The sequence below is a fragment of the Callorhinchus milii genome, unplaced genomic scaffold (assembly GCF_018977255.1).
Source record: "Callorhinchus milii isolate IMCB2004 unplaced genomic scaffold, IMCB_Cmil_1.0 Scaffold10, whole genome shotgun sequence".
NCBI lineage: Eukaryota > Metazoa > Chordata > Chondrichthyes > Chimaeriformes > Callorhinchidae > Callorhinchus > Callorhinchus milii.
Genome location: NW_024704751.1, coordinates 7,647,444 through 7,664,674, shown reverse-complemented (window position 1 = coordinate 7,664,674; position 17,231 = coordinate 7,647,444). Strand labels below are relative to the sequence as shown.

The 17,231-nt window shown below is 41.3% G+C and overlaps 1 protein-coding gene across 1 annotated transcript in view; it reads right to left on the bottom strand.

Annotated features, from left to right (window-relative positions):
• brip1 (BRCA1 interacting helicase 1) overlaps positions 1-16,474 on the bottom strand; it is a 53,050-nt gene extending 36,576 nt beyond the window's left edge. Inside the window, exons 1-9 of the mRNA XM_007896679.2 lie at positions 16,370-16,474; positions 14,434-14,572; positions 13,589-13,700; positions 12,981-13,160; positions 12,462-12,592; positions 12,142-12,279; positions 5,203-5,490; positions 525-746; positions 187-386 (exon numbers count right to left, since the gene is read on the bottom strand). Coding sequence (XP_007894870.2) covers positions 187-386; positions 525-746; positions 5,203-5,490; positions 12,142-12,279; positions 12,462-12,592; positions 12,981-13,160; positions 13,589-13,700; positions 14,434-14,526 — 1,364 coding nt within the window. The 5' untranslated portion in view covers positions 14,527-14,572; positions 16,370-16,474. The remainder of the gene's footprint in view (positions 1-186; positions 387-524; positions 747-5,202; positions 5,491-12,141; positions 12,280-12,461; positions 12,593-12,980; positions 13,161-13,588; positions 13,701-14,433; positions 14,573-16,369) is intronic.
• Positions 16,475-17,231: the final 757 nt, after the last annotated feature.

Genomic DNA, 17,231 nt, shown 5'->3' with positions numbered 1-17,231 from the left:
GTAGTTGATATTAAGTATAGTGACTTACGTATAAGTACAGGGCAACCAATTTGCAAACAACCATTCCCTTGCTGCGATTTCACAGCTAGTGTGTAGTGTATAAATCAACAGTTCACTTCAGTACTATCAGTGTTCATTTCATTTAGATAAAATCTGTCATGAGTAAACTGCATTGCTCTGACATACTTGGTGAAACTGTAGCAGACTGCACGCAGTGGTTCATGGTCAGTTTTCCTGATGTCATGGTTGACCATGCTGTCCAGTTCTTCTCGAGCAAACAGCAACTGATTTTGTGAGACAGTAAAACTAGATGACTCCTGTGCGCAGTTCTCAATATTATGTGCTTCATCCAAAATGACAATCTGATCCTTCAATTGAATCTCCATCTATCAAAACGGCCAAAAAAAATAAACATGGGAATGTAAAGAAAGAAGAACATATTAAAGCACCACACAATAGACATTTTTGCTAGTTTTGTGAGGATGACTAAATCATATGAAGAAATGTTTTAAAAAGGGACTTACGCTCGCTCTTATTTGTGGGTCCAAAAGGTAATTGTACGGACAGAACACAATATCTGCGTCTTGCATGAGCTCCCGAGCTGCAAAGTATGCACACGCACGGATTTTCTTTCCAACACGCAATAGCTCCTCTATATCCCAGGCGAGATGCAGGCCATGAACACACTGTAAACTACTCTGTTCTTTCATTTTATGGACACCATGAAAGTAAAGACACGATTTCCCCTGTAATTAAAAAAATATAATCTTAACTGTGGAGCTTAAAATTAGAGCCAAATCAGGAAGCACATTTTCACACAAAGTATAGTGGAAATCTGAAACTTTCTCCTCCAAAAGGCTGTGGATCCTGGATCAATTCATATTTCCAAGACTGAAGTGGATAGATATTTGTTAGGTAAGGGTTACAATGGATATGGAGCAAAGGTAGATAATTGGAGTTGAGGTACAGACCAGCCATGAACTCATAGAATGGCGGAGCAGGCTCGAGGGGTTGAATGGCCTACTCCTTCCTAAGTAAACACCTCTTTAACATCCTTTCAATCACAAACTGACAGCTATCTGTTTATCTGTAAGGATAATACACTGTTTCTAAACAGAACCACCAACAGTTACAGTGTCATGTTGATCATTACAATTACACTCTTCGCTGAAGCTGCTGAATGCATAAAATAAATGCTCGATTACATCGGATAAGCAAAAGACCAATTCTGTAGTTCTGACTTGAATAATAACACGCCTCAGAGTGATAGAGTGGTTGTATTCATGTTAATTGCACCCTGAGGCTGTGGTAACATGTCTGTTTAAAAGGTAAACTCTAACATGGTTCACGTTACAACAATGACAGTATCTGACTACAATCCAATTGTACAGAGTGGTCTGCTAGACACTTCTCCCATTCCCAGTCCCCAAGGAGGTTTATCCAACGACTCCTTGCCTTTTATTATGTGTAAACTCTGCGTTACAAGTTTCTATTAATGCCCACGCCAGTTTCCATTCTTTAATAAGATTCCCGGAGTCAGGGCATAGGAATTTAAAATGTATAAACTGACTGCAATTACTTATGCAGTTTATATCAGAACAAGGTACAGTTAGTACTCGTTAGGACTATAATCTATTAGCAAATAAATTAGATAAACATGTTAGTAATAAAACTTCAGAGGAACAAAAAATAAAACAAAGCTGTAGTGTATAAAATCATTCTTTATGTCAACTTCTTTTTTTTAAAACAAATACCTTTGTTCCATTATAGAAATGAATAATAATAATAATAAGGAACCATCTAAGGTGAAGATATTCAACTGGAAGAGGGCAAATTTCAGTGAGTTAAAAAGGGACCTAGCCAAGGTGGACTGGAAAGAAAGCTTGGCAGGTAAAACAACTAAAGAACAGTGGGAAGTCTTCAAGGATAAGATAGCTCGGGGACAGAATAAATACATTCCCACAAAAGGGAAAAGTAGGGCTTCCAAACCTCCCTGGATGACAAAGGAAATTGTATCTAGAATGAAGCAGAAAAAGGCGTATGACACACCCAAGATACAGAAGACAACCAAATAGAATATAGGAAGTGCAGAAGAGGTTTGAAAAAGGAAATAAGAGGGGCAAAAAGATTATATGAAAAAAGGTTAGCAGGTAACATTAAGGGGAATTCTAAAATATTTTACAAGCATATCAAGAATAAAAGGTTAGTCAAAGGTAGAGTGGGGCCAATTAAGGACCAAGGGGGCAATCTTTTTGTGGAGGCAGAGGGCATGGCTGATGTGCTGAATGAGTACTTTGCATCTGTCTTCACAAAAGAAGTGGATGCACCAAATGCCGCAGTATCCGAGGAGAGGGCAGAGGAAATGAATAGGATAAGTATAAACAGAGAGAAAGTACTGAAAAGGTTGACTGCGCTGAAGGTAGATAAATCGCCCGGTCCGGACAAGATGCAACCAAGATTACTATGGGAGGTACGGGTACAAATAGCGGATGCTTTGGCTACAATTTTTCAATCTTCGTTGGACACAGGAGTGGTGCCAGAGGACTAGAGTGGCCAATGTGACTTCCCTGTACAAAAAGGGACAGAAGGACAAACCTGGGAACTACAGGCCAGTCAGCCTAACATCAGTAGTGGGGAAACTCCCGGAGACTATAATCCAGGACAGAATAAATCTTCACCTAGAAGAATATGGGTTAATTAGGGACAGCCAACACGGATTTGTTAAAGGCAAATCTTCTCTAACCTAATATTCTCTAATAGAATTTTTCGATGAGGCAAAGGAGAGGGTGGATAAAGGTAGTGCAGTTGATGTAGTTTATATGGACTTTCAAAAGGCATTTGACAAAGTGCCACATGAAAGACTTGTAAGAAAGATAGAAGCCCATGGTATAAAAGGGACAGTGGCAGTATGGATCCAGAACTGGCTGGGAGACAGAAAGCAGAGAGTTGTGGTGAACGGCTGCTTTTCTGACTGGAGGGAAGTGTACAGTGGTGTCCCCCAGGGATCGGTATTAGGACCACTGCTCTTCTTAATATACATAAATGATCTGGACTTGGGTATAGCAAGTACCATTTCCAAGTTTGCGGACGACACAAAGTTAGGTAGGGTAGTAAACAGTGAGAAGGATAGGAGCCAACTGCAGGAAGACATAGACAGAATGGTAAAATGGGCAGACACATGGCAGATGAGTTTCAATGTGGAGAAATGCGAAGTAATGCATTTTGGTAGAAAGAATGAGGGGAGGCCATTAGGCGGTAATACAATCTTAACAGGGGTAAAAGAACAGAGAGACCTGGGGGTGCAGGTAAATGAATCCTTGAAGGTGGCAGGACAGGTAGATAAAGCTGTAAAAAGGGCATATGGGATACTAGGCTTTATAAATAGGGGCATAGAGTACAAGAGTCAGGAGGTTATGATTAACCTACGTAAAACACTGGCTCGGCCTCAGTTGGAATTCTGCGCCCAGTTCTGGGCACCACACTACAGGAAGGATGTTAAGGCATTGGAAAGGGTGCAGAGAAGATTTACGAGGATGGTACCAGGAACGAGGGACCTTGATGATGAGGAAAGGCTGGAGAGGCCGGGATTATTCTCATTGGAGCAGAGAAGGTTACGAGGAGACCTAATAGCGGTCTTAAAAATCATGAGGCGATTTGATAGGTTAGAAAGGGAAAAACTGTTTCCACTGATGGGTGTGTCGGTGACTCGAGGTCACAGATTCAAAATAGTCTCCAAAAGAAGCCGAGGGGAGGTGAGAAGAAATGTTTTCACGTAGTGAGTTGTTCGAATCTGGAACTCATTGCCTGAAAGGGGGTCGAGGTCGATTCGATAACTACTTTTAAAAACTCGGTGGACGGGTATTTGAAAAGGACGGATTTGCAGGGTTATGGGGAAAGGGCTGGGGAGTGGGATTGACATTAATTGCTCTATTCAAAGAGCCGGCACAAACTCGATGGGCCGAATGGCCTCTTTTTGTGCAGTACGATTCTATGATTCTATAATAATCCTTGCATTTGATATAGTGCCTTATCACGTCACTAAGATGTCTCAAAGAGCTTCAAAGAATATACTGTAAAGTGAATTGACTGTATAATTTGTGGGCGAAACATGGCAGATAATAATAATAATCCTTGCATTTGATATAGCGCTTTTCACATCTTCTCGACGTCCCAAAGCGCTTCACAGAATAGACTGTAAAGTGAATTGACCGTATACTTGTGGACGAAACGCGGCAGCCAATTATGCACAGCAGTGTCCCACAAACAGTCATGGATTGAGTGACCAATTTTTTTTAGGGGATTATCCATTCAAACCACAGAACTAAACCAGGCAGTTAGCAGAAATGTAAAAACAAAGTCAAAGCTAAACATTACATAGATGGTTCTTAGTGCTTGTTAGAACCTCAGGTCACTAGCAATAGACATTTTTTACATTGCAGCTTTTACCCAAACTGAAATAGCACAAGAAGAATAATCAGCGCATGCTGCAGTTCTTTGATCTGTCTGTTTGCATCAGTTAAGTAGGTGAAAGAAATCCTCTTGTCTCGTAAACATTATTCCTTTCTCTCATGGCACTTTAATCATCGTGAAGTATCTCAAGCTAACTTTATCTCTGTTTATAACTTCTGTCAATCTGCAATTAGAGCCACTAACCAGAATTTTTATTGAAAAATAATGCTAACGATTTTCTTCTTGTCCCACCACAGGAACCACCCTGATTCCTTGCCAAAGCTGCTCTCAATACTTCAGTCTATCCATTTTTTTCTGATATCAGTTGCTCTCCAAAAGAGAAAAACATTGCCAAAGAAACATCCTATTCCATTCCATCACTATGAATAAACTTTTACTCTGACAGTATCTGTTGGATGCTCCACTGTTTGGATTCAAATAAGGTCATTGGTCCTAATATCCCTGTTCACATAAAGATGGGCCTTAAAGTTTCCCCTATTTTGAGCCAACTCTTCATTCATTCTTCTACTCCTCAAAACAGTAAATTACATTCAGTGTTAACGTTTCAGGTCAATGACCTTGCTTTGGAATTTGACCGCTGAAGAAAGGTCATCGAACTGAAACTTTTAACTCACTTTCCACTCTCCATAGATGCTGCCTGACCTGCTGAGTGATCCCAGCGACTTGTTTTTATTTCAGATTTTCAACATCTGCAATATTTTGCCTTTTGAATACTGAATAACATGTACTTACACTGTTCTCTTCCAGGAGTTCTTTGCACTTCTCGTTCCTGTTGTGGCTGCTCGACACTTCAGGATGGACACAGGTATGATCTCTGCTCGATAGGATTGTCATCCTGACACGGGAGTATGCTGTGCGCCGCAGTTCATGAGTGATCTGCGTTATCTGCTTGTGCGTGCGAGTCCCAAAAAAGATTTTCGGGATATGCATTTTTTCACCTTTCTGCTTCCTTTTTGCAACGTTCTCACCTTTTCCAGTCTTTGTACAAGCACAAGGACAAAGAGTGCAGGTGCTAGGAAGCTAAGAAAAAAACAACATAATTTAAAAAGGAAATTATAAAACGTGACTCGAGAACAACAATACATTGGCATTTATTCATTAAGTAATGAAAGATTGCTTCCCCAGCGGGAGAGAAAAGAGCAAAGCATTTCTGGTCCACGTCCCATTTATCAGTCCAAGAGTAACAGCACTGAGGATAGTTATTATAGGATCAGGGTGGTCCAATCTTTTGACTGCCAAGGCCGGATGGCCTATTTGAGAAACATCCATGGGCTGCGTGAGCAATATTTTGTGTTTCCCTTCCGGAAACATAACAACATTTACATGGCGCCTTGTCTTGATAATCCTTTCAAACGGGCTGAAGGGCCTTTTTCATCCTAACCAATCTTGTGATCTTAAGTATGGTATCAGTCGACTGACCAAAAAAAAATCCTTAATATCATAAATCAATTAAATGGCTTATTTTTCCTGGCGATTTCCTTTACACTAACAAAATTTGTCTCACAATCATCACCCCCTAACACTGAGTTTTGTCATCCACTATACAACATGTATATTGCTTTCATATTTAAACAACTTCAACTGAATCCCTAACTCTTAAATACATGCTTATCACTATATGACTGAACCACAAACATCTACTGGGTCTGTGACCAGAAACTGACAAGAACATTCGTCCAGCCCTTGTGCTCAAAGAGATGTCCTGCCCATCTCTAACTACAACAAACTCAAATAGAAAAGAAACACTCCTCCTTAGCTTAAACCAGTTCAATCATTCTCCGGCAACAAATTCTAAGTCACTGCTTGTATTATACAACAATACCAAGGATCAACTTGTTTTTAGTCTCTGATCTGTGGAAAACCAAGTTCAGATTACCCACCATTCCACTCAACCTTGTCTGCCATTAAATATTACAATACTTGAAAGAATAGAGGTAAATGCAACCTATCCTCTGCTGTCAGTTACTGGAATAAAAGGTTCACTGATGTGCCAAATAAACAGCTCTTGAAAGCAGCTAATATTACATCAGTTCAGGAACTGTAACATTCTCTTCTCAGGTTGCCAGTAACAGCAGATTAGGTTGCATTACACTAGTACACTAAATAGCCTGATCGAAATATCCTGCCTCATATTGAATAATTACTTATTCATTGAAAGGATAAAAAGAATAATTATGAATGGGGCTCTTGTCAGTAGCTAGGCAGGAAACAGCTGACACCTAGGTATACCTTACATGTGCAGAGATGTTGGACATAGTTTATGCCTATGTAGTAGTACTTGCAGCTCATAACGCAAACTGCAGCAAGCTCTCAATTGTCCATTCTTCAACAGTGGGAAGATTGTGACAATAAAACACTCAAACAAGCTGCAGGAAACATGTTGAGTGCTCATTAATTGAATATGCAAATCCTAAGTGTAGAAGTATTTCTCAGTTCAAATTAGATTCATCCACTTAACTTTTCGATTCAAGAGCTACCATTCGAAATAAACCGAAAATGTTGAAAAGAGCAGTTATGCTCAGAAAAAGCAAGCCTGTGAATGATTGATTGGAATCTGTGATTGCTGCTCTTATCTCTTACCAGTTTTTTTTCCAACACCATTTCTTAGGCAACTTTCACTGTATATCCACTGTATAAGCCAGCAGCCAGCCACTGATTTGATCACATGCTGTGAAAAATATTTTGTTTCAATCCCAGATCATCTTGGGTGTCGCTGGTGTCAGAGGTGTAGAAAATCCCTTCAACACCATATTACTCCGTGCTCATTCGAAAGGAGGAATGAATACTTACTGCCGGGGAGGCGGGGCAGGAGACAGAAGAAACCTATTCATATATTATTGACCAGAGTGAAAAAAGTTCTAAAGTATATATATTAATGCAGCCCTGCCCATTACAGTTATTCCTTACTGTTTTTGATAATAAATGAATATGTGAATGAAGCTTTTTGTATACTTCATAGCTTAGTTATAAAACTTGCTAGTTATAAAACTAGTTATAAAAAACTGTACTCCCACAACCTCCCACTCCCCACCCTCCAGCTTGCCAAAGAAAACAGGCAGAGAGGTATTTCAGCCAACAATCATTGGCTTCATCAGAAGAGGAGGCAGCTATCCAGCACTCAACTACAAATGTGCTGCTTTTTGACGAGGATGTGGAGGGGGATAAACGGCGCAGCAGAAACTGCACAGCACATCGTTCAGTGTCTGTCTTTGATTATTATTAAAATTAACCATCTCTTGTGAAATTTAAAGCAAACACAAAAATAGTTTGGTAGGAAACAAAACAAGTACTTCTGTTGTTTGCTATGCATTTTGAAAAAACAATTAATTCTCTTCTATCGTCATTCAGTCTAAAAGCATAATGATGTTATGTGCCAAAATAACAAACAGAGTTTATATTAGGAATTGAAATCGGAAATTATTTTATAATCCCTTTTGTTTCACTATGGTGCTTATGGATTTGTAGTGAATTAGAATTTTCCTAATCCTTTAATACCAGATACCATACTGTTTCTTCCAAAGATAGCAATAGTGTTTTCTGCAGGGAGTAATTGTGATGGAAAGAACTATATTAATTCACTGAGGTCAACTGCCTGTGTCAAAAATCCCAGGTGGTGATTTGGTTGTAGCTATATTCAATCAATATGATGCAGTTTAGAGAATAATATTCTTCTTGGCCACTTTCAGCACATTTTGTCAACGTCTAGTGTTGAGTTGTTCCAACCCTGTGCAAACAACAATCATTTGTCTCTTCCATTCCCCTTTAAAACTGTTTTTCAGCCAATGAAAACATGATTTTCCATAGAACCACAGAAAATTACAACACATTAAGCCCATTGAATCCGAGCCAATCAACATCAATCCTTTCAATCTCATTTCCCCATACCACTGTAGATAAGGTATTTGTCTGGTTCCGTCTTGAAGGCCAATATGGATTCTGCTTCAACCACTGCTCCCGGGAGCACATTTCATATCCTAAATACTAAATGTGTGTGAAAACAATGCTCATGACCTCCCAGTTTGCTTGTTTACGAACCATCTTAAATTGATGCCCTCTAGTTTCTGACTCACCAACCAGTGGAAATAATTTCTTCCCAATGACTTGAGAAAAACTCCTCACAATTTTGAAGACGTCTATCAGGTCACCACTCAACCTTCTTTGTTCCAGCAAAAAAAGTCTCAATTCCTCCAATCTCTGCACATAAACCAAACCACTTATCCCTGGTATCATCCTAATAAATCTCCTCTGAATCCCCTGTACAACTTTAATGTACTTGAAAAAGCGAGAAAAAAAGGTATGATTGGGCACAATAGTAAAATTAAGACAGAGTAGACAGAAAATAGGGCAAAGAGAATGATGAGAAAGTAAGGACAAGAGAAGGAAGATTTTATTAAAATTAAATGTTTATTTTCGTTATTTATATAGAATTAATATTTCAGCAATAAAGTCGCTCTTCGTTTTCAATTTGATTTTTGAGTCCAATATTTGTGGTTATATCTGCATCATGTTTGCAAGATAAAAACATGGAAACCATCCAGTCCAAGCAGAGAAATCTCCAGCCTAACAAGAGTCTGTTTGATTAATCATATCAATCATAAACATTGTTTTCCAAACAGCCTGCACTCCTGTTCATCTGTTGAAGTTATAAAATGCTTCACGGTCTATTGTACCAATGTCAATGTTCAAGTTCTTTCACACCTCAAACTTTGAGCAATTTTACTGTTGGCCTAGGTCAGTCGGCGCTTGATTATTTGCACCTATGTAAATTGATGACAGATTCACTCCAGCCCACTTCACTTATTTATTGTCCTTTTCCCAGGCTCCAATCTAATAACAATCTGTTTTCCCCCCTCTCACAATCTTGCCATCTCTATCAGCATTTTCATAGCTTTGAGACTTTGTTGGCCCAAGTGGCAATGAAGTGCAGATGCTGAAATTGCGAGACTTGTTACATCCCTCATTTTAATTCTATCAAATACTCTAGCAATGGTAAATCCAAAGTATAAAAGCTGAGCCTCTCTCCCTTCTTCATACCCAAGGTGAAGGCTCCAGTCTCCACACTGCTCATTTACTGAATACTGCTAGTCACTTATGATGTTTTATCTTATCTAAAGACCAGGTGCGTAGCAAACAGTTTTCTATTGGTGAAGGATGAAATAAATACCTTTTGAGTTTTTAAATATAAGGAAAGCTCTATCTACATCTCTGCAACTCAGTAAGTATGCATTAAGGTAGAGTTTGCTTACCATTTTTTGTACTTCTTTAAAAAAAAGGATTTTGAAAGCTTACAGGAACCTGAACCATTTGAAAACAAATGGGACCGCAGAAAATAATGGTCAGTCTACAATTGTCCTCTATGCTGAATGTTATTCCTTTTGCGTTTTAACAGATAACAGCTATGTTCTCCGAGGTCTTTCTCTCACTCTAATTGAAAGTGAAATAGAGTAGGGAGAAAGAGTGCCACAAAATACAAACTTTTTCCACTTCATACAGTTACAAAGGCATCTGAATGATCAGGGTTCTGAATTCCCACCGTGTGAAATCTCACACTAACACATCTGACTAAGATATCAAAAGTGAGGTGAGTTTGCAATCCTATCACTCAGCATCTATTCTTTCGTTTCCTTTTCTTACAGAGTGGTGCTCTCCTCTGGTGATCTCATGATACACGACACAAAGCAGCTGTTTATGCACCCTCTGTAACCAGCAGGTGAACTTGATTCAATATTTATCACAGACATTCACTGATCGCAGCTAACTTAGTGAACATTTTAATTAAGATGGAGCTTGTTTCAAAGGGCCCATTCAAAATGTCAATCAACAGGAAAGGGATCAAATGCAGTGTCAGGTGAGGGAGTGTAATACAAATCCGCAACTTTCTTCATCCCATCACTGTAGATTACCCTCAGACACCGCTATGACTTCCATTGTAACAGACTGCCAGTCTCCAGAAATTTGTAACTAAAGTCCTTCTCAATTTATTATGAACATTGTAAGGAAACTTTGTGCAATACAGCATTGTGTGATAAGACTGCCACACTAACACCAAGATTCTTTTCAATACATTGTTAAATGCATCAATAGCTGTTATAGTCCTCAGAACTGGGTTTCCATTCTTATAAATGTCTGTGCTCTACATTGTGCAATTATACATTTTAAGTATACATAAGCAGATAAACAAGAAACTGATGTACAGCTGCGGCTACGTCCTGCAAAGTTACCTAACTCAATGTCTACATTGTAATCTGCAGTGTACAAATCTTTTTATATGAAATATATGTATACGTTATATATTCCTGATTTGGTGTGGGAGAGGACACGGGCTGCAGAGTTCTGAATGATCTGCAGCTTGTCGAGGGAAAAGTTGGGAAGGCCAACAAGCAGGGAGCTTGCATAGTTGAGCCTAGATGTGAGACAGAAAGTTTTTCCAAATGGTAAGCTATGCCAATCTCCAGGGAGAGAGTACACATTTCATTCCAAACATAGGGAAATTTCCATGAGAAGGTGGCATACATATGAAACTCTCAGTTGGTTAAAGATACTCTTAAGCGTGATGAGTTTACGTATGTGCCAGACACGCAGCTGACCAAAGAAAATCTCTGGGTAAAGGAAAGTGTTGTTCTGATCAAGTTGGAGAGTTTGTAGAGTCTTAAATTCAACTTTTTTTTAATAAGTTGAAAGATTGTCTGAATCATCTGGTCGTATATGGACCTGAAGCCCCTACAAACAATGCTCTGGTAATCAATATCAGTTTTATTTATAATGCCTACAGGTAAGGTTGTTTTTAAAGATGGATTTTAATCCTGCCTCTGGAAACAAAGAAAAACAGAAAGGGTAAGTAGTCCATCCTACTGTGTTTTGTGTGCTGGGTGTTAAGTTATCAGCCTGCCTTACCTACATTATTGGTTGGTATATGAAAACAGTTTGTTAATTTCTTCTGAAATTATAATATAATATTATAATCCTTGCATCTGTTATATCGCTTTATCACATCTTTGAGATGTCTCAAAGCGCTTCACAGAATATACTCTAAAGTGTTGTGAATGTATATTTTGTAGGCGAAAATTGGGATAAAAAATTTAATTTGGGATTCAGAAACATTGGTCTCCACGTTACTGCTGGTGCTTTCGATTCTGCCCGACACTATAAACAAGCAATAATCCTTGCAACAATGATAACTTGCACTTATATAGCACCTTTCATGGAGGAAAGATTCTCCAAAGCTCTTCAGAGTGGGAAACAAGAAGGTGGGTAGCACCAGTCAAACCGTGGTCCCTCAGAAACTTTTCTGAAATACCCCACAAGACAGACGTTTGTTTGAATGTGGATTATGTGTGGAGTCCTGCATGGCAGAACCAAGTCTACTATCGTAGGACAACATCACACTCTACAGTCCATGAAACAGAATTACATGTAGCATGGTATCCAAATGTACATTTGTCTCACAAGAGTTAAACTGGAGAATAAGTGGTAGGATTTAACAATTATTTTAAATTATAAATATGTGTTATAATTAGAAACAAAGTTGTTCCGGATATCTACCCAAAATCAGTATGAGTGTCAGTGTTGCCCAACATGCGCAGAATACATTAACAAGATGCTGGTATTAGTAAATGCCCTGCCATTAAAGGCATTTTTTAAAGCAATAAAGTCATGTTTTAATTAACTTACCGATATTTGTGGCGAAGGTATAACATGCTGCGCCTTGGAATTCAAATCTACATTCCATTTGTGCGATCCTGCATTCTCCCCATCACTTTCATCGTCAATATAAAGTATTCCTGGCTCAAAACACCTCCGCTTTCTCACCTGAAAAATCACACCCCATCATTACAATAAAAAATTAACCAGGCAATCTCACTGCGGACACGCATGATGAATCTGGAAGTGCTGACCAGCAATCGCATGGTATTACAGGCCTGATGGGATTTTATCTCCAAACTTCTGTGTTATAATGATGTTCTACTTTATAGCATAAAATATACTCATACCGGTGGGTCATTCAACGGCTCACGTATCCGCTTCTTTTCCACTTGAAAATCATCATCGACCACAATTAAAGATGCTGTCATCTTGGCACGTAATTTAGAAGCCAAAGTATTCCTTGAAATATTATCAGCATCTGACAAAGGAAAAACTTGAGTGAATTAAATGGTAGTATATTGAAAATTAGTATTTAAAAAAAAGGAATAAGTTGTAAGATGGAGAACTTTGCTCTAGATTAGCTTTGGATTTCAAGCCATTTGAAATTGAAGTTACTGCGAAGCTTCTGAAATTAATATTTTATTCAATTTGCCCTTTTTCTCTCGCTTTGGATAATTTAGGATAATTAAATTTCTGTTCTCTCTTATTTATTTAAGGCATTCTTCTTTATTTTCTCTTTACCTCTCCCCACTTGTTTGTAAACTATCCTTAAAGTGAGGTCCTCTAATTACTGACTCACCAACCTGTGAAAATTAAATGTTATAAATATACGCTGGATAAGTAGATGACAACACACACATTGCTACCTTGGTCTGAATATGGTGAGAATTTTGCACTTGCTGAAGCATCTGGACTTGTTGCTGCTGTTTGGCTGATTGCTGTAGTTTGAGCGGAAGATGGTCTTGCCACATGACAGTCGCAGTTACACAAGGATGTGCTTCCCTCTTTCTTGCAATCACTTGAAGAATCTCCAGCTGCAGCTTTTTCTAATTAAAAACAAGGTATTTAATTAATACCTTCATCACATTCAAGCTAGACAATTCGACCTACTCGCTGGACACATCTGAATATCCAGCGGGTCCTCAGCACTGTATTGCAGTGGCAGTCTAGAGTCTAGACTATCAGCTCAAAATCTGTAAGATGTGTAAAACAAATTACTCATCAATTAATAAATGTTTCATGCAACAATTTTTATTGCCTAGTGCTAGGGATGCCATTGTGCTGTACTGAGTTGCAAAATACAAAACTGATTATCATGTACGAAAATGCTTATGCAGCAAAGTGACAAGACATTGAAGGATGAATGTGTAACTCTATAATCCTAAACACCATTGGAATTTCAATCTTGGTGACGTGGAGTCAATCACTTTTCCACATGTAAATAAGGTGGGAGGAGTGAAACAATAACATTTACCATATTGAGACTGCTGCCAAGCCAGTGCCGAACAGAGCAACGCAAGACTCTTCCCACTTCCTGTTGGGCTCTCTAATAGGCAGTGCTGCCTGCAGTTCAAACCTCGAATAATCTGAACATGAAAGAAAATAAGATGAATGCATAACTTCTATTATGATTGAGATAAACATACCATTGCAAAAGAAACACAGAACCACTATACTTTGGACTGAAATGATACCTTATTGCTGAATTGCACAATTGCATGATTAATTCAATTCCCAAAACAACCTGCATTTATATAGTATCCTTCAGATAGAATAATGTCTTGGAGTGCTTTAAAAGTGGCACAGGCTGACACAAAGGAACAGGAACGGAGAGGTGGAAGGGGAAGGTGACGATCGTTGCAGTCAGAGAGATAGTTTTTAAGGTGGAACTTGGAAGAAAAATAGAGATGGAAGGATTGAGATTCCATTGTAAACAAGATGGAAGGAGTCAAATAATAACATTTACCATATTGAAACTGCTGCCAAGCTATTGCCAAAAAGAGCAATACAACACATTGTATTCCACAATGTCAATCTACATTGTTTCCTGTCGCAGAACAGATTGATTCCAAGATTCTCACTCACCTACAAATACTTCATGCCCTAGCACCTCCCTGGTTCGCCAATCTGCTCATACCCCATTGCTCTACCCACCTACTTTGCTCGGCCAGCTCTGACCTTCTATATGTACCTCGACCCTCCACTCCACCTTGGGCAGCCGTACTTTTAGCCACTATGTCCCGAAACTCTGGATGTCATTGCCTCAATCCCTTCACCTCTTTGATCAAATAGATGAATGTATGAAATAAACATACTTACTGAATTCATCATGGCGAGTTGGGATGGGTATGCCTTGCATGGAAAGAGAATTTTCACCCCACCAATAGTATATTCCGACTCTGATGATGCCATTTTAACTTGTTAAATACACAAAAGCATTGAAGCTTAATGTTTCATTCTGCAAAGAAAGCAGCATAGTTTCCATCTTATCAAGATAATTCAAATATTCAAATAAATTCCTACACCTTTAATATCACTTTCACCTCGAAGTCTTAGTGTGGGCTCAAGCCCACTTTACAGAAAACTGAGAAGTGTTTTGAGACATTTTAACAATATGCAATATGATGAGTCCTACTGTTCCAAGTCCTACCAATGAGCTAGGCTGGATAGTATGCATCAGTAGTGCCCTAGAGTACAAGCATGTCACCTTGCCCAGTTGTTCATTCATTCTAATATCTAGGGGTTGTGGACATCAACTGCTGTTGTATAACTATCCTTTGTAAAGGGCAGTCATATCATTCTCACTCCCCTTAATTATAGGGAGTCCAAATGCTGGTTAACCTTAGGGCATACAAAATGCATGTCCAAACGGTTCCCCTTTGTTCTTCCGAGCTCCTGGCAATGCAGCAGTGAGGCTTCCTCCAACTCATTTATGATGTCCAGAATCAAGCAATGAGTTGGATTTGTAGAAAACAGGAGGTCGCTGCAGGGAGGGAGGGCTCTGGTCAACACTGACTTGTTGCTGAGAATGTGGAGGAAAAGGCAGCTACATGGCAGACACATCCAGTTGCAAAATTCTCTATGAGTACCTAGATTAAAGAGTTGGTGTTGAGTAAACATGGTATTGAGTTGCACCTCTACAATATCAAAGTGGCTCATATATCCAGTAGAGTAAGCAAGTGCTGCTCAAGCTTCTCATATCCAACAGGAGGAATCAATAGGTAGCTTCAAGCCCACTTCTCTCTGGAAAGTTCAGCAGTTGTGCCTTTAAGGTTCACAGCGGTTCCCGCTACAGACCTAGAAATAAATAGCTGGGTTCAAGATGGTTTCTCTCTGAGGCCCACGCAGGCCCTGCGGCTTCTCTGAAAATCATGGAGGACTGTAGCTCAGTGGTTAAAGCACTTGCCCAAGAACTCGATTCCCGGCAGGGCGAAACGTTGGGCAAGTTTCCTTACTCTCCGCACGCACACGCGCATCTCTGTTTGCGCAGCAGTAAGTAGGAACCCCTACACCGCCCCTCGTCCCCCATGCTCGGGCCCCGACACCTGACCGTTCAGAGCTTCGGGACGTGAAAGGCGCTCTACAAATGTCATTTTGTTGTTGTTGTTAGTCGACTGGCCGGACGCTTTTCCGAGGCTAATAATCCCTTCCAAAAAATAACAATAAACCGGTCACTTCAGCCCCAAGGGCTGTTTGTGGGGACCTCGCTGTGCGCAATCGGCTGCCGCGTTTCGCCCACAAAATACAGTATACTCTGTGAAGCGCTTCGAGACCTCTGTCCCAGAGAGGATCGACTTCAAGATCCCTCGCCCTCGCATTCAAGCCCCTGCACTCCTCTGCACCCCCCGACCTCTCTGACCTCCTCTCTCCTCAGCACAGCACCCGCTGCCTTCGTTCCTCCGGGTCTGGCCTCCTCCTCGTCCCCCGAGTCCTCCGCTCCACCCTCGGCGGTGTAGGGGTTCACAGCCACTGCGCCCCGAGGCTCTGGAACTGCCTTCCTCCCCCTCCCCATCGCCCCCTCCCTTCCCGTTTTCAGGTCTCGGCTGAAGACCTTTCTTTTCGACCGCGCCTTTGGTCACCTTCCCCCCTCCCTCTGGGCCCTCCCCCTCCTCCTGGGCTCGGGGCCCGGGATCCATTACTGTGAAGCGCTCTGAGGCGCCGTCCGGCGTGGAGGGCGCTGTACCAATCCAAGTTGTCGTTGTTGCTGTTGGAAGACGTGATGAGGCGCCGTATTATTATTATTATCATTACTTACTCTGCGGCCACTTTCTCATTTCAAACTGCGCCCAAATCCCTCTCTCTCTCTCTCTCTCTGTCTCTCTCCCGCCGCCGCCGCCCCGCACATGCGCAGCAGCCACCGCCGCCTGGGACAGCCAATCGGCGCCCTCGGGGCACGTGATTGGACGGACGCTAGCGACCAATGGGAAAGCTCGGAACGGCGAGCCGCCTTCCGCTGCGGCACGCCCGCCAGCCAATCAGCAGCTCGGACACAGGGAGCCGCGAAGCTGTCCGTCACCATGGCAACTAGGGTGGGCGGGGTTGCTCGGAGAGGAGCGAGTGAGAGAGAGAGAGGGAACAGCAGAGAGACTGAGTGAAGTGAAAGATACCTTCGGGAGAGAAGGAGTGAGCGAGAGAGAGAGTGACTGACCGACCGACCGAGGGAGGAGTGGAGGGAGGGAGTGAGAGAGAGTGACCGAGGGAGGGGGTGGAGGAGGGAGGGGGTGAGGGAGAGTGACAGAGGAGTGGAGGGAGTGAGAAAGAGTGACTGAGGGGGTGGAGGGAGCGAGCGAGAGTGACTGAGGGAGGAGTGGAGGGAGTGAGAGAGTGACTGAGGGGGTGGGGGAGGGAGGGAGGGAGTGAGAGGGACTGAGGGAGGAGTGGAGGGAGTGAGAGAGAGTGACTGAGGGAGGGAGTGGAGGAGGGAGTGAGAGAGTGACTGAGGGAGGGAGGGAGTGAGAGGGACTGAGAGAGGAGTGGAGGGAGTGAGAGAGTGACTGAGGGGGTGGAGGAGGGAGGGAGGGACTGAGGGTGGGTGGTGGAGGGAGGGACAGAGAGTGACTGAGGGAGGGACTGAGAGAGTGACTGAGGGAGGGAGTGAGAGGGACTGAGGGAGGAGT